Genomic DNA, 22,740 nt, shown 5'->3' with positions numbered 1-22,740 from the left:
ATTTGAAATAGTTACATGCAGAAGCTCATATTTCAGTCCAATTTACAGCTCAGCACTCTATTCGGAAAACTCAAAAAGTGGCGGCTCATTGCAGCACACTGCAAGTGAGACGACTGGCGGTAGCCATTGTCTCATAGACAGAGGAGGGGAAAAGGGAGACGGTTGAGGGGGAAGGTGAGCGATGAGATGGGAAGGAGAATAGAGGCAGGAAGAAAGAGGTCAAGTATGAAGGTCGAAGGCCAAAAACACACGCTCACACAAGGAAGAGAGGAGACAAAAGGAAAAGGGGAATGAGGATGAGAGGCTGAGGGAGCATGAAGAGAAAGATGAAGAGAAGTGGGGCAGGGAGGAGCAAGATCAGACGGAGGAGAGAGGAAAGAGGGGAGGAAGAGCACACAGAGGGAATATGAGACCAATGGGGAATGAGGAGATGGCACGGGGTGGGGCCAGGTAAGACGTAAAACATCGCAGGTCATAGGCCTCGGCTGCATGGACACAAGATCACACCTCCCCGACCACTCAAAATGAAGAGCCATATGCAGCTGCCACCAAAAAGAAAAGGTCAAAGGCCATGAACATAGAATCACTCCAACGAGAGAGAAGGGGGAAGAGGGGAGGAAAGATGAGTAGGATGGGTAGCGGGAAGAGGAAGGTGGACAAGAGAGTAGAGGAAGAGGGGAGGGAGGAATAAGGACACCGAGGAGATAGAAGGGGAGATGGCGAGGAGGAGCAGTCAAGGGTCCGAAGTCGAGATCAAAGGTAACGAACATATAATCCTATGAAGGTGGGGAAGGGGGGGCCACAAACATTAAATCATGCGAGGAAATGAGGAGTGAAAGGTTAGAAAAGGCAACATAGGAGAGATGGGACGGGAATGGGGTGAGATTAAAGAAAAGTGAGTGAGAGGCGGCGGGGGGGGGGGGGGGGGATGGGGGGGGGGGGGGGGGGGGCAGGTAGGAAGGAGATTTAGCATCAAAGGCCACGGATACAAGGACGCACTCCGCCGACCACTCAAAATGAAGGGCCCCAAGGGGGGAGGCACTCACTTTATCGAGTGACGTGTTAGCGAATGTCCACGTTTCACCGAATGACACTTTAGCGAAAATTCGGACGCTGCGAAGCGGCGTTTTCGGGTGGGCCAAGTGGGTTCACATTTTTGTAATGAGCCGCCGCAGACTCGCCGCGCGGCGGATGGGTTAACGCGCGCCCCCGTTATTCGCTAAAACGTCGATTCGCTCAAATGCCGCTGTTTGCTAAAACGTCATTCGCTCATCTAATATGGACCCTAATTATAATGAAACGAGGATAATCGCACACACATTGTTAGCCCCCGTTCACTTCTCGCCAAAGAGCCGTCGACACGAGAACATATTTGAGCTTGAGGCTTCGAAGCTCGCTCTGCGTGGACCACTCTTTGCCTACATTTGTTATCTGGACACATCACAATGGCACAGCACAGTCGCATAGCTACGGTACTACCGTTTCGATGTTAACAGTTCACTATCGTTACCGATATTACGGTCGAGGTCATCCACTGATCACTGCAAGACGTTCAAGATCGCCATCGTCCGCCATGATTGCACACTAGTACGGCATTACGGTTATGGCTGTACGGCTTAGACCAATTTCCAATTTCTCCAATCAATGTAATGTTTTATAACTCTTAAAAAAATCTTATTTTAGTACTGTCATATAAATTTCCACAGTTTATTCCTACTTGAAACTTCATGTTTAGTCGTTTACTCGTTTACGCACACTGTTGACAAGCCAAGATGCCAAGAGTGCAAGTAGCTCAAGCCAAGCAAGGTCGAAGCCAGGTTGACCACGTGACCGTATGTCAACGGACCGTCAAGGCCTGTTTCATCGGACCGCTCTGCCGATCTCTCGGCGTGGAGGAAACGTAAACAAAGGTATGTTTCATTTTCGTTGTTGTTACTACTTGTGCTGAACAATGGAGCGGGCGAAGCGTTCGCTATCAGAGCTATCCGATCGTTAAAAAAGACGTAGAGTAGCCGAAAGTGTTCGCAAGGAACTTGAAAGTTGCGGTACGAGCAGTGAGGAGTCTGTGGCAGAGGTCGGCATTTTAGGTCGCCCTCACTCACCCTCACCCTCACAGCCACACTCACCTAAGCCCCTCACTCACCCTCACCCTCACAGCTACACTCACCTTCAGCCCCTCACTCACCCTCACCCTCACAGTCACACTCACCTTCAGCCCTTCACTCACCCTCACTGAACCTCACGGCCCTCACGCACTCACCGCCCTCACGACCCTCACGCCCCTCACGGCCCTCACGCCCCTCACTCACTCATGGCCCTCACGCCACTCACCGCCCTCACGCCACTCACCGCCCTCACCGCCCTCATGGTCCTCACCGCTCTCACGGCCCTCACGCACTCATAGCCCTCACGCCACTCACCGCCCTCACCGCCCTCACGGCCCTGACGCCACTCACCGCCCTCACACCACTCACCGCCCTCGCGCCACTCACCGCCCTCCACCACTCACCGCCCTTGCGGCCCTCACACCCCTCACGCCCCTCGCGCACTCGTGGCCCTCACGCCACTCAGGCCAGCTCCAGATGGGGCTCTTTCGCCCAGAAACTTTACGTCGCAACACCAGCAACACGGGCCGCCCGCGACCACATGCAGCAACCAATTGCTGCAATTTACCATCGTCATCATAAAAATTTGATTTTTCTTGCACTGTTTAGACAGAATTACGCGTTATAAATGTGTTTTGATGCATTTAAACTTCGTTAAGAATACTAATGCACCTTTCTGAAACAATTTATTTCCAAAAAAAAAACGATCGATTTCAAACCAGAACCAAGTCTTTCGGTGTCATCATCAGCGGCACGAGGTATCACGTGAAAATTTTGCGTCCCTGATTGGATGAAGCCGCTTCAAACGTATTCGAATCGCTCCGAGTTGCTTGCTTATTTCGAGCCGGACCCGATCTCAGCAATTCGTGTCGATCTAGGAAAAGCTAGAGAACAACCCGCCATTAACACCAAAATTGCTGAGAAAGATGCTCGATCTGAAGGGGGCCTCACGCACTCACTGCCCTCACGGCCCTCACGCCTCTCATGCCACTCACTGCCCTCGCGCACTCATGGCCCTCACACCCCTCACGCACTCACCGCCCTCACACCACTCACGCACTCATGGCCCTCACGCCACTCACCGCCCTCACGCCCCTCACGCACTCATGGCCCTGATACCCCTTACCGCCCTCACCGCCCTCACGGCCCTCACCGCCCTCACGGCCCTCACGACCCTCACCGCCCTCACGGCCCTCACCGCCCTCACCGCCCTCACCGCCCTCACCGCCCTCACAGCCCTCACGGCCCTCACCGCCCTCACGGCCCTCACCGCCCTCACAGCCCTCACAGCCCTCACGGCCCTCACAGCCCTCACGGCCCTCACAGCCCCCACCGCCCTCACGGCCCTCACGGCCCTCACCGCCCTCACGGCCCTCACTCACCCTCACACTCATGAATTTTCCTGGTTCAGAAACTCACTCACCCTCACCTCACCTGTGAAGATGAGGGTGAGTGAGGGTGAGTGAGGGCCCTCATGAGTGAGGTTTGCCGAGGTATGGTCTGTGGACACTGAGGAAGCATACCCTCTTGCACCTGTACAACAGGCCGTGGCAGCACATGCAAGTTTTTCCGGAGAGTTTGAATACCAACGAGCTTCCGAGTGTGAATCTGAGTCGAGTGATACGAGTGGTGCACGAAATAACCTAATCTCAGAACACCTGTGTCAAAATCCCCGCTGCGAATTCCCCGCGTTACCTCCCCCTCTTCAAAATCCCCGGCCTTCAAAACCCCCTTTCCTTTATCCCCTTATCAGTTCCCCCGGGCCAGTGGTCCTTAGAAACCATTTGGAAAAGCGCTTTTATGGACACTTCATAAAGCTGAGCTGTGTTATGACCATCCTAGCCAGCCCCAAATTTTCTTTGACACACTGTGATCTTGCAGAATCTCTCTTGAGAGAGTTTGTTTCTGGAGCTGGTACCTTGTATGAGGGGGTTTATGTCTACAACATGCACTCCCTGATCCACCTGACAAGACGTTCGACAGTTCGGCCCTGTCAACACCTTCTCGGCCTTTCCCTTTGGGAACTTCCTTGGGAAGCTCAAGAAGTTGGTGAGGGGTCCTTCCTTGGCGCTGCAGCAGGTTATCAAGAGGCACTCAGAAGTGAATTCCACCACCGTGTCAAGTTCTGTGCAGCAGAAGTGTGCTCTGCTCAAGCAACAACCTGAGCCGCCAAGCTTCAAGAAAACCCAGTGCAGTGAGCTTGTTTTAGACGGAGCACATTTCTCTCTGAAGGCGTCCGACAACTGTGTTCAACTGAAGTATGGCAACATTGCTGTTGTTAGGAACTTGATTGAGTCAGATGGGAACTGTAGCATCTGCGGACAGTTTTTCCGAAATCTCGGCAACCTTTATACTTCAAAGCTGCCATCATCAGAGCTAGGAATTTTTAGAGCTACAGGGCTCTCCATGCAGTATTCAGTGGGGAGTGTGCAGGACATCAGGTGGAAGTGCGTCTGCTTGCAATATAACCAGGGACATGATTGTAAACCTGAGACTGGGGCAGAAAGGAGAACACAGCAGAAGGTAGAAAAAGAGGAGGCAATGTCTCAAACTCAGCTGCAAAGTTTATTTCGTACACGCCTTATATACCACAACTCCAACGCTGTCTCTACAAAAAAAAAAAAAAGATATATGACAAGAGGACAATGAAATTTGGGTAAACCTTCTCTTATCTCCCTTGACCTCTCCTGCAAAACACTCACACAAAGGGTCACATTCCAGCATAACCACCGCCATTCGGCGTTGGAGTTGTGGTATATAAGGCGTGTACGAAATAAACTTTGCAGCTGAGTTTGAGACGTTGCCTCCCCTTTTTCTACCTTCTGCTGTGTTCTCTTTTCTGCCCCAGTCTCAGGTTTACAATCATGTTCAACTTATACCAGCTCGCCTGCACTCTGACTATTTTTTCGATAACCAGGGCTATGCTGTTTTTTTATCTACTTCACTTGCAAGTGTGATCTATGTTTGCAACTATTGTACATTGGTTGTGCTTAATTCGAAAACTGTATTTTTAGTGACTTATGACTGGTCTTTAAGGTAATAACGGCTTTATTTGTTGATTTCAGGAAATGTACTCTCTTGTCCATTTTTTGGCGGAAAATGATGTCGCAGTTGTCCCTACCTGTTGGGTGTGCAATGGCTGCACGGCATGGCCACCCTACAAATCAAATCGGTTGATGATGGCAATTAGAGAGCGTGAAGAGCCCTCGACTGACTGGGCCACATTCTCCTGTCAGGTGATGGCATCATGTTGTAAGTATAGCAGGGTGTCTAGCAACCGGGAATTGTTAGGGAAATTTTAATTATTGGGAAAAATCAGGGATATTGTCAAAAATCAAGCCCAGTCATGGAAAATGAGCTGGAAATGCCATTGAGTGCCCTGAGCAAAGAGTTGAGAACCTTGGGGCAGAGAAATAGGCAATAAATTCTGCTTAGAGCGGAGCGCGGACTCTGCTCACCCAATGTAGAGTGTGCTAGAGCACTGCACGAGCCAGAATTTCTAGACCCGGCCCAGTAGAGGCGCGGCCCGGGTTTGGCCCGAGCCTAATAGAATATTTAATTTCCGGGCCCGGCCAGACTTGGCCTTGAAGAGACACTGCTCGGGCCCGGCCCGGACCCGACAGAATTTTAGACAGAAGCTTGAGCCCAGCACGAGCCCGACAAAATTTTTGTTTTCTTTAATATAAACCTGAGCTGGCCCAATCCTCACAGATTATATACATGAGCCCGAAAAAGTTGGCAGGCTTTAACCTAAAAGCTGTCTAACCATAAAGCGAGCATATTTGATTTAATGAACAAAAGTTTAGGGTGCATACAAGCTTGTGGTGGTTAAACATTTGACTGGTGTGCTCGGCTTTCTTGTTTCAGTGACATGTGAAGATGCAAAGTACAAAGAAAAAAAATTCGGAAGCGACGTCCGACCTAACATTGAATAATGAAGAGCGGGAGAAGAGAAAAAGGAAGAGACTGCAGCATACTCTTTCTTCATTTGAGGATGAGGACTTCTATGACCAAGATGTATGCACCTAAATTTCTGCAACACCTTTGTATTCGGGATTCATTTGCCCTCCTTTTTCATCAAGCTTGCCTCTTATGCAGGAACGACGTAACACTCAGCCAGCCCCTCAACTTCCAGAACGTGCACCAGAGCCCAAGCAAAAACGCACACGTGTATGTTTGCTTTTTGTTGCTGCAATTTCTTAACGCTTTCCAGCATTTAGATTTTTTATTTTATGTGATTAGCCTCAGCTTGGTTAGCCGCAATTGTGATAATGAATGGTATCCATATTGTTTATTGAGCACCTGCTGTTTTGGTGTTTCTTTTAGAGCGCAGCTCTTAGGCGCCCGTTTCCGGCTTGAGTGGTGTCGCCGTCGCCGTAACCGCGGCGACGTTTCGGCAAGGTTACGTTTCGGCACCATGCCAAATTGTCCTCGCGGGGTCACGTGACCCCCGTCAGGAGGGTCACGTGACCTCACGGTTACGGCGACACCGCTCAGAGGGAGGTGTGGCAGGGAGGAGGGGTATACCCTTTTCTCGGGACCCTTCCCTCCTCCTCTAGAGCTGCACTCTAATTTAGCGTTACAGGGAGTTGTAAACGGCTTTCATATTTTTATCTAGTCATTTTTAATTTTACAAAGCTGCTAGTTGTTTTATGCTTCCTCGCACAAGGACAGTTATAGCCTAAGGGATGGTGAAGTGGATATTTTTAATTTGACGGTGCATATGTTTGCTTTGTATTGCTGCAACCTCATGTTTGCATAATTCTGCTGTACTAGTCATTTTTATTTTACAATTTAATTTATTTTGTTTATTTATCTATGCTTTCTGGTCAAAGGATACATTAGAATGCTTGCTGTTTGTGCACTCTAACCCTAGCACTTTTTATGAACCTGTCCTCTGCTTTATATGTGGAATGGTTTGGGCAGCGTTAGGATTGACCACTTCTTAAAGAAAGGTGGTACATTTTGTTTTACACCACCGAGCACTCTTTGGTGTAAGGTACATTACCATATAGCTGAATGACACAATCAGCTATACACGTTTGCAAGCAGTCATGTTTCCAAAAGTAGTCTAGCCACCATGGGTAGGGAAACGTGCTCTCAGGGTACCAATCTGTCAATTAGCTTAGTGACGCTTTAGCAAGCCTTCATAATCGGATTATCTGGGGTGCACCCGAGCTGGAAGATGGCAGCGCGCAAGGGCCCGCCATTTTGCAGACTCTGTCTCATTTTTGTTAGTGAGAGAAAACAAAGGCTTCTTCAGTATCATCTAGGAAAACCACATGTCCAATATTATCTCCATTTAAATCTTTATGAAATGGATCAGCAAACTGCTAACCCTAGCTGACAATGTAGGCACAAACGACAGCGCAGTTGCTACTACGGCTTCAGTGCACCAAACATCAATTTACTATGTCAGGTGCATTGTTACGTTTTCTTTGTTTTTTCCATGCACAGTCAGTCCTTGACTTGAGCAATGTCTTCTCCAAAAGTTGGTTCAGCGGTGTCCACATGATTGGCACAGACCTGGATGTGCACGTTTCTCATGGTTCACCTCTGTTAAATAATAATGGCATTGTTTGCACAATGTTCACATACTCAATGGCTTATTTATGTACTATTTAGTAGACCTCGCTGCATACTAATGTTCCTGAGATATTTATTCCTTTGAGAAAACTTGGCTTTAGCGTAGGTTGCAGTGGTGCGGATGTCGTCCGACACGGAGCTGACAACACTCAGGCCAGTCTGTTTGCGTCGTCCTCGCAGGGGTAGCACATCATCATTTGTACCATGGGATTGGTCATGTCTCCTCCGTCTCTGCCATTGTTGCCTGTAGAAGCCAATGTTTCGGGTTTTATTTGGGCTATGTTTAAAGCAAAATTGCATAGGAAATATCCCACCAATGCATGAAATAAAATAGTTATTTTTATATTTCTTTTTAAATTTATTTTTTATTTTTATTTGAAGTCTTATAATTCCAAAAGTTTTGGAATTAAGCAGAGTTGCCCTTTAACAACAAATGGCTATAGCTAAACAGGGCACACAAGTGAGGAGCTTTTTTTTTTCTAAAAAGGCGAAAACCACATGAAGCAAAACAGATAAATTGGTATGTTTGCTTATCAGTATAGCTTTGAGCCATGTGCCGCAGCCACCTCTGCTGTGGTTTTTATAGCGTACTCTGACCGATTTCACTGTAGTAGCATTTGAGATCGATGGACCAACGAATATAGTTTGAATTCATACAAAAATTTGCTTGGTTTCAGTTTTCTGGATTTGGCTCTTTTAGATGAAAGGAAACTGTGTCCTGGTGAAGCATGTGACAGCAGCCCACATAAGCTCACTACAGTGGAGTTTTGTCCCATGCCTCGCTCCCGAGCTATCTGGCTCATTGACAGGGTGTCTAGCACCTTGGAAAAGCTGGAATTGTCAGGAAATTTCGGATCATCTGGAAAAGTCAGGGAATTGTCAGGGAGATAATCAAAAAGTTAGCTAAATCAGGGAAAATGGCCAGGGCGAGTAATGCGGTGGTGTGCGACGAAGCCAGGAGAGTCGTGCATTGACGTGACTGTGCTAAATACCATTGCCCGAAACTTTGTAAGTCTTTGACTTCTTGAGCAACATAAAGTCCGATTTCAATAAATTGTTTTAAATTGTGAGTGGTGTTCACTTATGAGGTGTTTAGTAGCAGTTCGTACCACATCTCCAAACTTCTGTAATGGACAGGGAATTTAAAACCTGGAAAAGCTGGGGAACTTAAAAGGAGGAATTTGCTAGACACCCTGGCTGATTTCATAGTTACCGATGTCTGCCAAGTTATGCTGAAGTAGGGCATGAAATTGTCTATATTTCACTGTGGTAGCTGACATTGTGTTGTAATTATATACTTTTGAAACAGGAGCTGTGCGCACCTGCTTTAAACAGAAGGCAGAAAACAATGAGCCAGCCATCATCGTGCAGGAAGCCGACGCCAAATGGGCTGCTGCTGAATCGGTCAGGCATGCACCAGCTAGGACCAAGAAAATGGTAATATGATATTTCTACTTTTGCTTAAACTCCCGAAAAATACTTTTGCATCCTAAAACAAGCCCAGATTTCAAACAAAGGCATTAGTCTACTTTACATAAAGACATTTTTAAGTATTAAGAAATTTATTTAGCCAATGAAAGAACACCATGTTATGACATTGTCTGCAATGAGCTTGACATTGTAGAAAATATGAGGCTCATTGACATTGCCCCTGGGTCCGGACAGTTCATCAAACGCCGTTTCATTGAACATTGTTTCATCGAAGCTGTTTCATTGAACGCAGTTTTATCGAACGCTGTTTCATTGAACGCCATTTCATCGAAGTTGTTTCATTGAACGTAGCCTATTTGAGCAGTAGAAATATTTTTCTTTTTAGTGCCGGGAGGATAGCAGTGTTTTAATATTTATTGTAACTTATAAACTTATATATATATAAAAGGAAGGAACCTTTTTTTGTCACCTTCTATTCTTTTTTTTTAGTAAATGATGACTTCTGTTAATGAGGCCAATAAGACACGGTAACACTAACGACACTTTTAAAAGCTGTGATCATCAGGTGCAGTGATGAATGCACGTCCATTCAAAAGCGTATATATATCTTTGTCCTTGAAGAGACCTATTCTGCTTCAAGACGAAGCCGTCCTTGAGGCAATGATCTGTCTCCGTGGCCCATGATACGGGGAAAAGAAAAGACGTGTCTCCTCTCTTTGTTAATTTATTATTTATATTTATTAGTAGAAGAACATCTATGTTCTTAAAAAGAAAGCTATTCTCTTAGGATAAAATGAAAACAAAGTTAAATCTACAGATACAAAATAAAAAAGGTGCTGCAGAAAATAGCTGTTTCCCTCTTAAGAAAGTGCCTTTCACGCATGAATAAATAGAAGGTTGAAGTGGGAAAAAGTGAGTGGCCGAGAACAGCCGCCTACCTTGCCAGAAAAGAATAAGTCGCATATCCACTGTCTTCTGTGGGTAGGTCACACTTTGCGGTAAAAGTCTAAACTGGATGAAAAGAATGGCTTGTGCATGCAAAGAAACTGTGGTGAAACTGCTAGGACAGATGTAGGCATTTCTTTTTTTATCTTGATGACACTCTCTGCCCTGAAATAGGCACCCATTTTCTGAATGCAACCAACTTTTTTGTGTTATTTTTTTGCAGGAGCAGTGTGCCTCTTCTCAGGAGTGACTGAGGGGCTGCCACAAGGGGAGAAGGCAAGCATGTTTCTGATTACAAGGATGGACAGTTGGGCTGGGCTAGTTGGTAAGAATTCATGTTAAAAAACGGTGCGAAAACCAGACAAAGGAAAAAGAACACACAGTGCCTTGTCCTGTGTGTTTTCTTATCCGTGCATTTTGCGCTGTTTTTCAGCATGTTTCTGCCTTGATTTTTCTGTTAGTTTTAAATGTAAGTAGTTGGTTACTTTGATCCCAGTTGGAAGCATGGAATTGGTTAACCGTGCTAAATGCATAGAATTGAAAAAAAAAAAAAAAAAAATTCATGCTACCTAAATTATTTAAAATGCTTTTTTTTTCTAATGATTTCTTTCTCCTTTTTTTACAGCCATCCCATGAGTAGAGTCCCTGTTGTTTGAATTTTTTATGTCAATTTGTAATATGCATATGTTACCTTTAATTTTTATTCATGCATACATTTTAGCCCCAGCTAGTGGTTTGTTTTATTTAATTTATGTACACATTAGTGTGGTATTTTTAGAAGATTTAAAATTTATGTTCTTTTTCTAGTCATTTTTGGTTTATTGCCTCCGTTATTTATTTATATGTCCTAGCCCAAGATCGGGTGTAATTTGAGATATATTTAGAATTTTATTTTAGGCTACTTGCTTTATGTTGCTGGGAGTTTTAATATTTTACATTTTTATTTTTATGCAGATCAGCCTTGTAATTTAGTGTGTTCTTTACAATTTTGTAGATCTAATAGCTTGTAAGAAACAGAAGAATTCTCTGGTACTTGTAATGTTGGTTTCGTTTTTGAAATAAATTTATTCCAATAACTTCTTGTTTTCTTCCGGAGTCCTGCTTCTAGGATTTCAAAATGCTGATTCATTAATGGCCTGTAATGCACATCCATTTACTCATATCAGGCACCAGCTCAAAAAATGACTTCATGACAACCATAAATGCAGTTTCCTGGCAGCGCTTGTCAATGTATTTTCGGATAACATTGTTCAGTACTGTCCAAGTAACACGTGCAGTAATATCTGGCCAGTGCCAGCATATTGTAAAAATGTTTACTGAAAGTTAACAGAATAAAAGCACTGAGAAAAAACAGATGACCGCTCTTTCATTTAGTTACGACGCTCGTTTTTTGGAAGCAAAGACTCGCGCACAGGTCAAGATTAACTGCAAAAGGAAGGCTTGATCAAAGGAACTTTAGGGAGATAAGGGATGAGTCAGTAACACTCCACCTTCGGTATCTAGTTGATCTCGACCTGTATGCGACTCTTTGCTCCTCAAAAAATAAACGTTGTTGCGAAATGAAAGAGTGGTCGTTTGTGTATGTTCTTCACATTTTTATTCCTTCACTTTTAAGTAAGCCGTAATGTCAGTGCAACATTTTGGTGTAACATTACTGGATGGTAGAATTCGTGGCCATTAACAACAACTAGCAACGTTAGCGACGACGTCCGAGTAACATCACTGATCTAGCATCCAGGTAACATAGAGAGCTATGTTACTGCAACGTTTTGATGTGACGTTACTGGAAGGTAGAACTGGTGGCCATTAGCAACGTTTGGCAACGTTATCTAACAACGTTCCAGTAACATTATTTGGGTAATGTCCAGGTAACGTATGCAGTTACGTTACTGTAACATTGTGCTGTAACGTTACTGGAGTGTAGAATCCGCGGTCGTTAGCAGCGTTCGGCAACGTTACCTGACAACATTCCAGTAACGTTGTAGCCACATTTTGTGCTACTTGGGGAATGTGAGGGGGCCCCTTGTTCGGGAATGCCCACTTCATCTGCCGGCGTCTTATTTATTTCTGCGCTCAAACTTTCGTGATGAGCAAAATTAGTACTAGATTTCGAAAGCAGTTAGTAGTTTGAGTAGAAGTTACCTGATAAACGTAGTTAAATTAAACTACTAATCACCCAAATAAAGTTGTAAATGAAAGTTACCAAGTTACTCGGAAAAGTAGTTAAACTACAGTAGATTGAGTACAGTAGTTGAACTACGTCCAAGTCTGGAAAGAATTGGCATCTTTTACTTTTGACATTGTTTATCTTGCCACAAAGGACAGAAAACACACCTGCTTCCTTCGAAATGTTGTGAATCCGCCGCGTAATCGCGAGGCAAAAATTAGAATATCCTTGATCTGCAGCCGCGAGCGGCGGCCATGAGAACCACTCGGCATGACGTCAATGGGGGTCTTGTAGAAAGATAGCAAGTGGTGCGAATACCTGCTCGATAAAAGGTAACTTTTCTATAAACCTTGTCGTTCCAGCATAAACATAAATACTTAAAAAAACCTGGTATCATCGACGAAACATTTATTACACGGAGTTTTAGTGGCGCCATCTATCCTAGGCCCACAAAACCGTCAGCTCTATCTGCTACCACCAAGGGCAAGGAGGATGGAAGGGTAGGAGAGGGCATCACGTCCGCCGCGTAGCCTCCACAAGCCATGCTCCCTTGACGCCTCGCCTCTTTCTCATTTCCCTCCTTACTCTCCTCACTTACCACGCCAACGTGACCACATCACGTGACCGTAGCTCGCCTTCGTCTTGCTATGGGGTACTAGAATACACCGCAGTCTAGCCTTCGATCTGATAAAACCTACCGGACGGAGCGCGCGCAAGCCTGCAAGGAGTCCTTCTACAATCAACCATCCATCTCACACGTGACATGTCACGCGCACCAACCGCCAGAGAGATCTGCGGTCACGCTGGGCACAAAATCGTTTAAACTTTTTATGACTAGGCTTCACCAATATTGCAACGTGCCCCCTCCTAGTACTTCTAACCTCCTTGGCTACCACGAACAGCTGCCGGAAGCCGGAGGGGGAGCCCAGTGTTGCCAGATGGCCCCACAAAAAACCGCCAAATCGCTCAAATATAGTCAAAGCCGTAAAAAAAATATAGCCAAAACTAAAAACAATTATTTTAAAGCCTTTGATAGGCAATTTTCACACACATACAAAACACGTTGCATTCTCTTTTTCAAACCTCAGATGCGCCACATTTTGTGTAAATTATGTCCCTTGTGAATTTTTCAAAAATAGGTTTCGGAAATATAAAAATCCGTGCAGCACTGACCCTTCCTTTGTAGGATTTCAGAAATAAAGAACACATAAAGACAGCTTTATTGTGAAGTCCGGGAGATATGATCATACAGTAAGCTGCGGACTTCTCATTTTTAGGAACTTGGGTGCCTAAGGATTCTCAAATATGGGCACCAAAGCAACGTTTGGAGAGTTCAGTCTATGTTCGGGTAGAAGACGCGCTACCGGGCCTGTGGTTATAGTACAATTTGTTTGGTTTGCTCCACTGCGCTGTGGGGGGACCGCTTGAACTCTGCAAGCATTGCTTCTCTGCGCATTGTGAGAACCCCGAAGTTTGTCCAAGTTTGAAATCAGTTTCTCCTTCCTCTCTCTCCTCTGGACTGGGCAAAAGAGGAACAATTTTCTTTAAAGCCGATAAAAAGTCCGTAAATTAACTAGTCGAACTTCAGAGTTCGACGTCGAACCTGAAGTTTTGACAAAAGTTCGCAGTATCCTTAGAAATAGCCCAAAATAGCCACATAATCAACAACGAAATTTCGAAGCCAACTAGAAAAAAATGTAGCCCAATTTGGCTATATATAGCGCAATCTGGCAACACTGAGGGGGACAGGGGCAGAGACGGACGGGAATGGCCGGACCCGGATGAGACTTTCCTCCTTTCACCATATTGTTCGCGCTGCGCCAGCACGTGGTCACGCGGTCGCAAGCGGATGAGTTCTCGCTGTTCACTGGTGGCTCTAGACAGAGAAAGCTTCACCGGAACACAGCGCGACGCCCATTGACGTCACAGCGCACTGACTCGGAAGTTGGTGAAGGAGTTGAGAGGTGCCGAAAACCTCAATCTTTGTCCATTTTTAAAATAAAAAAAAAACTAGGACATGCAGGCAAAAGCGTTTTTTTGTTTTGTTTGTTCTTCACTTCAGAAACGCCGAGACACCAATTCCGAAATTATTTAATCAAACCTCTAAAACTGTTGCACAGCTCCTTTAAAGTCGGTCAATACTGTTTTTTTTTTTTTTTTATTTTATTATTTGACCCTTACTTTATGATATTTTTCAATATTTTAGAATGAGGACAAATAAGAGAACGACACATGGTCAGGCCTCGATACCTCTGTGTGTCGCCTCCTGCTTCAATCCTAATTCTGAAAAAAAAAGAAAAAAAAGAGTGGTTATTCGGACTTTAGAATAATGTCAAAAAATAAGCCCTGCATTTATATATCCATGTTTAACAGCCACGCATTCTAACAGAAAGTCACCCGCGACATTTTTACAACCTACTTAAGGGTTTTTAAACAGAAGTATGGTTGCAGTTCTAGTCGCCTTTGTAAAAAAAGCCCGCAATAAAAGAATATAACGGCTCTCGATTACACTGCCGTATGCCCCCGTATGTATACAACGCTCTCACAAATCGCAAGCCAGGCAGGAACGTTTCGGAACCAGCGGCTCGCTGCTGACGAGGGAAACACTAGTCCTTTTTTAATTTATCTGATTTTGCGATAGAAATATACACTTAGAAGTAAGAACTGCAAACATTTTTTAGAATGCAAGTGAAAATCAACGGTGGTGGAAATGCTGTCAAAGGCTTCGCCCAAGTCACTGAAGCCAAAGAAGTAGTTAAGGCAGGAAAGTGCGTCCGCAGTGTCTCGAGAATTCGAATAAAATAAGATAGAGCTCAACGACCGCGATCGACCTATTTTACGCATACTCTCTCATTCCTATTTTAGTTTCCATTATAAGCAGTCTTTCTTTTCGTGATCCAGAAAATATAAAAGTGAGAAAGGCGGACAGCTCCAAAATGAGTGTACGATCGCAGAAACCACAGACTGAAAATGCAAAGAAATTCACTCTTAACTTACAAAAAACAAAACAAACAAACAAACAAAAAAAAAACCTTTAGATTTATTAAAATAAAAATACACACCAAAATACCAATACGTTCCAAACAAAATCATCATATACAGAATCCCGATTACAATTGATTCCCGGGGTCAATTACCGCTTAACGCCTACCTACTGATTCATTAATGGTGACAATAAATCCAGGCTCCATTGCTTTTGATACCAGATAAGTTTTGGCTTTTTTTTTACTTTGCCATTTATCTTTTCCTTAATCTCCGATGGTTTTCTCTATCATCGCCTAAACATAAAAATGCAACTTAGCTCTCGATAGGTAATGCGTGGTGTGTTTGCTCTATTCCAGAGTTCAATAAAAAACAATTTTAGCATGCTGTCCGCTATATCTATCTGGGGCTTGCATTCACCCGATCAAATTTAGACTTTCCCAGAAACATCCATCATTATTTAAAAATCGGCACATATGCAAGACATCAGTTGAGAACGGATTCGTTGACAAGCTGGATTTTTAAGCCGGAGGTTGCTCATGACGACTGGGACAAGAGTTGCCCGAATAAACGCAGACGTCGGAGGTTACTCTTTTCTTTTTCCCACTGGATAAATTGCCGTAACCAATGTCCTCTATGAAAAATTTCCTTATATTCCTTGTTATTTTCTTCACCCATATCAGCCAGCGATGACATAATAAAAGGGGGAATAGGTGGCGAGCTGTCAGTCATGTAGGCAGTATGCCACGCTTGAAGGAAAAGCCGAAGCCGGCAGTAACTGGGCGGTCTCTGACGTCCTTCTTCCGGTGTGTGGGGTGGTGACGCGGTTGGTGTTGACGACTGGGTGTGAATTTGGTTCCGCGGAATTGCATTGTCCAAAAGCGAACGCCCGATTCCCTTCTCCCCAACCTCTCCAGAGGGTGACCACCACCGTTCATGGCCGGTTCTTTTGTGAGTCTTCCGTACCAATAATGAGCTGCTCTGATTAAAATAGAGCGAACTGAACAGGGACAAAAGAAGGCACTCGTCGAAGTCGAAAACCTTCCTTCGAAGGCCAAAAGCGTTACACAGTCACGAATGCTTGCATGCATGCTCACACAGGTACACGACACAAAGCGTCAAAAGGAACGTTATTATCAGCCTTAGTTTTTTCGTGTACATGCGACCTCGCGTAAGCACTAGCATCTTTGAAAGGATCAGACTTGAAGGAGGCAAATAATAAAAAAAAAAGATTGTTTTGGTTGGCCCGAGAAGTACATTCGACCAACTTTTTCTAGCTACTGCATGTAGTGTACACTCGGTTCAAAGCTACTTGCTCGTTGGACCAGTTGTGCGTTTTTCTTTCGTCGCGCAATCACACACTCGCCCATACCCTCGCACAGAGAAAGTATTCGGTCAGGTGATGAAAGGTGGGCGGTTGGTTGGTGGGGCGAGCGCGGAACTCGTTGCACTGTCAGCTCAGGGACGGAGCGAGTATGTAGCATATTGCCGCGCGCAAGGCTGAGAGGGCGGCGCTCGGTCACGGTCCTCCAGAAAGTTCCCGTTTGTTCATGTGCCGCACGTAACTTCTATCATTTATCCCTGCTTTTGTTTTCTAGAAAGTGCGTGTTCATTCTCGCCCCGATCACGCGACGCTCGAACCGCTTTCGCCGAATCTTCGAGATGACGACCCACTCTGGATAAGAGGCCGCCCGCGACCTTGTCGAGTCAGTCTCGCCCCAGTGTTCGACTCTGCTGCCACGCCGACTTCGACGCCCGCGACGCTCTATTATTATCTTTTGTACTCTTTTATTTTTGGCACAAGTTCGCCATATTAAACGTTTATTTCTTCTTGTTTATTTGTTATTTTTGGTCACCACCCGTGACATTTTGGTGGAGGTGCGGGGTACACCCGGAATTTGGACCCTTGCCACCCAGGACCGTGCAGTCAAACAGGACGACGATGAACAACCAGTCGCCACAGACCTCGACCGCTCCATCCGTCGTCTTTATGCCCGTCGCCCCACGCAACCCGACGCCATTCCATGGTGAGGCCCATGAGGATGTGGAGGATTGGCTACAGCATTACGAACGAGTGGCCCGCCATAACCAGTGGATACCAGAGCAGTGCCTTCAGAACGTCTACTTCGCTCTGGAAGGCACGGCGCGCACCTGGTTCGAGAACCACGAAGCGTCCATTTCGACGTGGGAAGAGTTCCAGGCCGAGCTGCGACGCACCTTTGCCAACCAGCAGCGACGACAGCGTGCCGAAGAACTCCTCCAAGCAAGACACCAAGGGCCAAACGAGAGCGTCACAAGCTTCGTCGAAGACGTTCTCCGCCTCATGAACCGCGCCGACCCAAACGCTCCCGAAGAGAAAACGTTGCGGGTCCTAATGCGCGGCACCTTCCGGCAGCAGCGACGACGATGATGACGAGTGCTTTCTAGGGGCAGTGAACACCGATGACATGGCACGACGTCAACGAGACGATCCGGAGCTGCGAGCCTTAATCGAGCGCCTGGAAGGGCGCGGCGGTACCGTACCCCGTGTTTTTTCACGAGCCGTGCCGACCTTCGCCATTCGACAAGGTGTACTCTACAAAGAGAACTTCGGGGACAACAACTCGCCGTGGCTGCTGGTTATCCCGACCGACCTTCGAGGGGAGATCTTTCAAGCATGTCACGACGACCCGACATCCGGACACCTTGGATACAGCCGGACACTGGCCCGTATTCGTGAAAAGTATTACTGGCCCAAGCTCCCCAAGACCGTCCACCTGTACACACGATCATGCCACGAGTGCCAGCGACGCAAGAAACCTCCGACGAGGCCGGCCGGACTCCTGCAGCCTATTTCTCCTCCAACTGCACCCTTCCAGCAGATCGGAATGGATCTACTTGGTCCTTTTCCACCTTCGACGTCGGGGAACCGCTGGATCATCGTCGCCACAGATTATCTCACACGGTACGCCGAAACGAAAGCTCTTCCTTCGGGGACTGCTGTGGAAGTTGCCAAGTTTTTCATTGAGTCCATCGTCCTCCGGCACGGCGCTCCAGAAGTTCTGATTACAGATCGCGGATCATCGTTCATGGCACAACTGACCCAAGAAATCCTCCGACTCAGTCATACCAGCCATCGTCGTACAACTGCGTACCACCCGCAGACCAACGGGCTTACGGAGCGACTCAACAAGACAATCGCCGATATGATCTCTATGTACGTCGACGTAGAGCACAAGACGTGGGACGAGGTGCTACCCTATACGTCACGTTCGCCTACAATACGGCGGTTCAAGAGACCACTGGATTCACCCCTTTCCAGCTGGTACATGGTCGGAAGGTAACGACCATGCTGGACGCAATGCTGCCCCATGAGCCATCTGACAACGAGAGCGACGACGCCCAGGCGGTTGCTCAACGCGCCGAAGAAGTTCGCCAGCTCGCCCGACTCCTGATTCAAGACCAGCAACGCGTCGACGCCGGCCGCTACAACCTTCGTCGCAGGGACGTCCATTTCCAGCCCGGAGATAGGGTGTGGGTATGGACGCCCATCCGTCGCCGCGGCCTCAGTGAGAAATTGCTGAAACGGTACTTTGGACCATACAAGGTACTTCGTCGCCTCGGCGAGCTGAACTACGAGGTGATGCCCGACGGAACAAGAACATCGTCACGCCGCCCACCACGACCTGAGGTCGTCCACGTCGTGCGCCTGAAGCCGTACTACGCTCGATAGGAGTGTGGACCTTTTGTGCTCCAAAAGACTCTTTAGTTTATCGTCTTTTTTATTTTGACTTGTTTTACACTGCATCGGGGCGATGCACTTTTAAAGGGGGGAGTAATGCCGCGCGCAAGGCTGAGAGGGCGGCGCTCGGTCACGGTCCTCCAGAAAGTTCCCGTTTGTTCATGTGCCGCACGTAACTTCTATCATTTATCCCTGCTTTTGTTTTCTAGAAAGTGCGTGTTCATTCTCGCCCCGATCACGCGACGCTCGAACCGCTTTCGCCGAATCTTCGAGATAACGACGCACTCTGGATAAGAGGCCGCCCGCGACCTTGTCAAGTCAGTCTCGCCCCAGTGTTCGACCCTGCTGCCACGCCGACTTCGACGCCCGCGACGCTCTATTATTATCTTTTGTACTCTTTTATTTTTGGCACAAGTTCTCCACATTAAACGTTTATTTCTTCTTGTTTATTTGTTATTTTTGGTCACCACCCGTGACAATATAGTGAGCGACAGGTTAAAACCTCGCAGACATTCCGCCTCAAGTGCCAGCTTTCTGCCTTTGACAGCAGTTTGGCACACCTGCAGCGAAGTCCGAAGGCCTCAATGCTTGTACGGCCGTACTGCGCTGGCTGAATTTCTCATCCACCAAGGACACATCAGACGCCCCGCTTTTCAAACACCACACTGTTCGCATACATTCTCTCTGATGAACTGGTTTTGCCACTTTTTTTAAACACTTAATTATTCGTAGTCGAAACCATGAAGTTCAGTACTGCTATATAGAAGACTGGGCATGTTTAGTTTCTTTTTTTTTTTCGTTACGGGTTTCTATATGGAAAGCTACTTTTAAGATGGCTGCCACTCTCTCTCACCCCCCCCCCCCCCCCCCCTCCCCTGGACTTCGATTTACGCCCCTGGAGGACGCCACCGAAACATCTCGTCGTTAACAGACTCCAGGTAACGGGACCAGATTGATATGAACTGGCTGGTATTTGCTGGTGGTAACAGTTCACTATCGTATGCTAACTTGAAAAACCCATAAATTAAGAAAAAGACAACAGGACAATTCAAACTGGCAGTGAATTGAAAAGTTTTATGTCTACAGAATATACTAAAAACAAAATATATGGTGGGCAAGGAAAGCTCGCATTATGACAGATATGAAGAATATTCGCACGAATACATGACTAGATGGGTAACAATGCAAAAATAACCTCGCAGACTAGAAAATGAGTTACATCAGCTCTCCTACGGAAACTCTGGTTACATTTCGACCTGGACCGGAGGTCCCACTTCCAACAACTGGAAGCTCTGCGATGACATGGGACTTAGCTGAGCACTTAATTTTACAGTACACAGACACGCTGATCAAGGAAACACTGAATATGAAGGTGGACACAGCAATACACACGCCTATGAGGTCACTACGTGCCAGAACATCGTAAGGGTAGGTGTAGTCAAAACTCTGCGACGAAACCGTCTTCACTGACTTCTCCGGGCGCGCCACGTCGGAGTATGCCACAAACTCGCAGACGGACAAAGACACCGTACCGTGCAGGTGAAGGCTGACGTGGCGGCCATGAACGGCTGTTAGACAGGGAAGATATACGGACTGACCGGCATGAGTACCCTTGAAGACGCTGCAAACTGCGTTATGAGCGTAAGCCTTAGTGGAGTTACCGACGCGCACGGTGGCGTGGACAGCAGACGGCATCGTTGCGTCGAGGAAGTTCAGCTTGACCACGGTGATGGGGAGGAGATCTTCTAGATGTACAGCGAGCCATGGCGAATCCTCAACTTTGGTTGAGGCGCAGGTGCTCATGTTGCCATCCACTGCGAAGGAGGCCTCGCCGCCGACGTTGGAAGCCGAGGACTGGACAACAGGGAGACCGGCCGCCAGTGACGTCGGAGAGGCAGAACGGCAGGCTTCGGGGGTGCCAGAGGCCATCGTCATGGCAGCGACGGTGCTGGGGTCCTATTCCTGTTAGGTAGCTTGACGTCCGGGTCGGTAAAGCTTTCGTCGGCATTCGAAGGACGAACTTGCCGTTCTTGGGGATTTCGGGCGTAGGACAGGCATCCGTACACAGGACAACGAGGACGCAGGCCAGCAGCACGGGGAGCATCGTGCACGATCGATTGGCGAGGTGGTTCATGCCCGATGTTCAGCACGTCCCCAAGAACGAAATCTCCGCCGTAGGGTCGCGTCTCAAGTACTAGCTAATCAAAAGGATTCTTTCTTTTGTATACTTGTACCCGGATTCTGTACTTGCCTAAAGACATACAACAAATCCGTTGAGCTCCAAACATTTGCTTCCTTTGTTTTGAGGTCAATTTTGCTGTGTCACTATCTTTAGGTGACCTTGAAGCTCCTGCAAGGGGGTTCTTCTACAGTGAGGGAAAGTGACCCCAGATCTCTACAAGTAGCATTGTAGACATTTGAGGTGCACTAGAGTGGTGAACGCCAAAAGGAATTGTTTTCCCTTTGTGCCTTTATTTCAAAGTGCACATTTCTGCGCTTCTTCTCTCCGAATGACAAACTCAATCCTGCCCCTGAAAGTTCGGCTTCAATTTTGGAGTGTTTGTTTAATTTTCTAGACTATTTTCCGCGGGGTGAATTTTCAGCTGACGTTGCTCCTTCTGAATCTAGTGGATAATGCACCCGTAAATATTTTTGACGTGCAAACACGGCGCAATATGGCTGTCTATTAGAGCATACAGAAGAAAATATCTTACCATAAAAACAAGCTTCGATGAATTGCCCTTCCCGCTTTGGCGAACCCGTTGACGCCTATTTGACATATGACTACCTTATAACTAGTATTCCACCATCAATTTTCACACCTGTTAGTACTCCACTTTGTATTTTAGACCGACTGTATCAATGGGAGCTTTGAGTCCATCAAAAACACTGGCTGTGTGGCAAATTACACCACCTGGCACTGCTTGTTCTGCCGTATTTTCGCGATTGCTACGATTTCATTTGAGTATAGTGCGTTATTGTATGCGGAGCCCAGCGCTCTCAACGTGCGTTTTTTAAGTCAGGAATAAGCGCTATTAAGTCGATAAAAATACTAATGTATACAAAAAAGAAATTGCCAACTCTGACGGAGACGAAATAATGTGTAATATTTTTAATGAATCACGAAGGTTATATCTTTATGACATGTTCGGAAGAACGCATTTTTTTTTTCATTTTGATACGGCGTAAATAAATTCTGTAATTTAATGTAATTTAAAAAAAAAACAAAAAAAACATGACAGAAGTTTTCGCAACGTAAGCGGTGCGAGATAAAAGCTTACCAATACTAGTATAGTGTAGTTGGCGAAAGGTTGGCGCGACCATTTTTTCCCGGGGCAATCCGCATGATCGGATTCTCCCGTGCCAAGAAATACTAGTCTACTATTGTTTCTAAACTGCCGGCAAAAATATTAAAAAAAATTTAATTTGAAAACGAATTAAAAAATTTTAAGATGGCGTCTGTGAAGCTCCGTTGCAATGCCGTCAGGTCACGGGCCTCTAAGAAACAGCGCCAGTTCGTGGAGTATGGCTCGCTTGTGGAGTTACACTTGTTACACTAGCGCTCTTGACTGTCATTAAGCCGACGACAGTTGACTAATACCGGTGGTACACGGGCATACTTAACCGCAGTTATCTCACATTTAAAGGGACACTGACAGGATATCAATGCTCGCCAAGATTTTTGTTTGTACATGACACATAAGAGCCCTGCTAACCAGAACACAATTTGCAGCTCCAAATTCGTTTTCTCTCCGCCCGAAAACCGCTGCTCAAGAACTGGCCCGTTGAGTCGCGCTCACTCT

At 46.4% G+C, this 22,740-nt stretch overlaps 2 protein-coding genes across 5 annotated transcripts in view; one reads left to right on the top strand and one right to left on the bottom strand.

The window, feature by feature from the left end:
- Nucleotides 1-1,798: 1,798 nt before the first annotated feature.
- On the top strand, nucleotides 1,799-10,499 carry LOC120851107. Of its 4 annotated transcripts, none has more exons than XR_005797856.2 (6): nucleotides 1,799-1,910; nucleotides 5,171-5,357; nucleotides 5,973-6,122; nucleotides 6,204-6,275; nucleotides 9,001-9,128; nucleotides 10,291-10,499. XR_005797856.2 is itself a non-coding variant. In XM_040223661.3 (4 exons), exons 1-4 carry the CDS (start codon nucleotides 5,985-5,987, stop codon nucleotides 10,319-10,321), a joined length of 369 nt encoding a protein of 122 aa, XP_040079595.1. In that variant the 5' UTR covers nucleotides 5,869-5,984; the 3' UTR covers nucleotides 10,322-10,499. The 4 variants fall into 4 exon arrangements, 1 of the variants encoding a protein (XP_040079595.1); XR_006077283.1 differs by lacking the exon at nucleotides 1,799-1,910 and adding an exon at nucleotides 4,121-4,299; XM_040223661.3 differs by lacking the exons at nucleotides 1,799-1,910; nucleotides 5,171-5,357 and having other exon boundaries at nucleotides 5,869-6,122.
- A 3,971-nt stretch (nucleotides 10,500-14,470) lies between these two features.
- The window catches only part of LOC8024413 (kinesin-like protein KIFC1), a 35,490-nt gene continuing 27,220 nt past the window's right edge, over nucleotides 14,471-22,740 (bottom strand). The window contains exons 12-13 of the mRNA XM_040223659.2: nucleotides 20,536-20,751; nucleotides 14,471-14,517 (exon numbers count right to left, since the gene is read on the bottom strand). Coding sequence (XP_040079593.2) covers nucleotides 14,471-14,517; nucleotides 20,536-20,751 — 263 coding nt within the window. The remainder of the gene's footprint in view (nucleotides 14,518-20,535; nucleotides 20,752-22,740) is intronic.

Source organism: Ixodes scapularis, unplaced genomic scaffold (assembly GCF_016920785.2).
Source record: "Ixodes scapularis isolate PalLabHiFi unplaced genomic scaffold, ASM1692078v2 ptg001708l_1___fragment_3__unscaffolded, whole genome shotgun sequence".
In the NCBI taxonomy this organism is placed as follows: domain Eukaryota; kingdom Metazoa; phylum Arthropoda; class Arachnida; order Ixodida; family Ixodidae; genus Ixodes; species Ixodes scapularis.
The sequence above is the reverse complement of the archived record's forward strand: the minus strand, read 5'-3'. Positions and strand labels throughout refer to the sequence as shown.

Excerpts from the sequence above, each read along its gene's own strand:
- LOC120851107 (XM_040223661.3), top strand. The coding sequence starts at position 5,985 with ATGCAAAGTACAAAGAAAAAAAATTCGGAAGCGACGTCCGACCTAACA. Across the intron at positions 6,123-6,203 it reads AGGACTTCTATGACCAAGAT|GAACGACGTAACACTCAGCC; the intron begins GTATGCACCTAA and ends CCTCTTATGCAG. Across the intron at positions 6,276-9,000 it reads CCAAGCAAAAACGCACACGT|GAGCTGTGCGCACCTGCTTT; the intron begins GTATGTTTGCTT and ends CTTTTGAAACAG.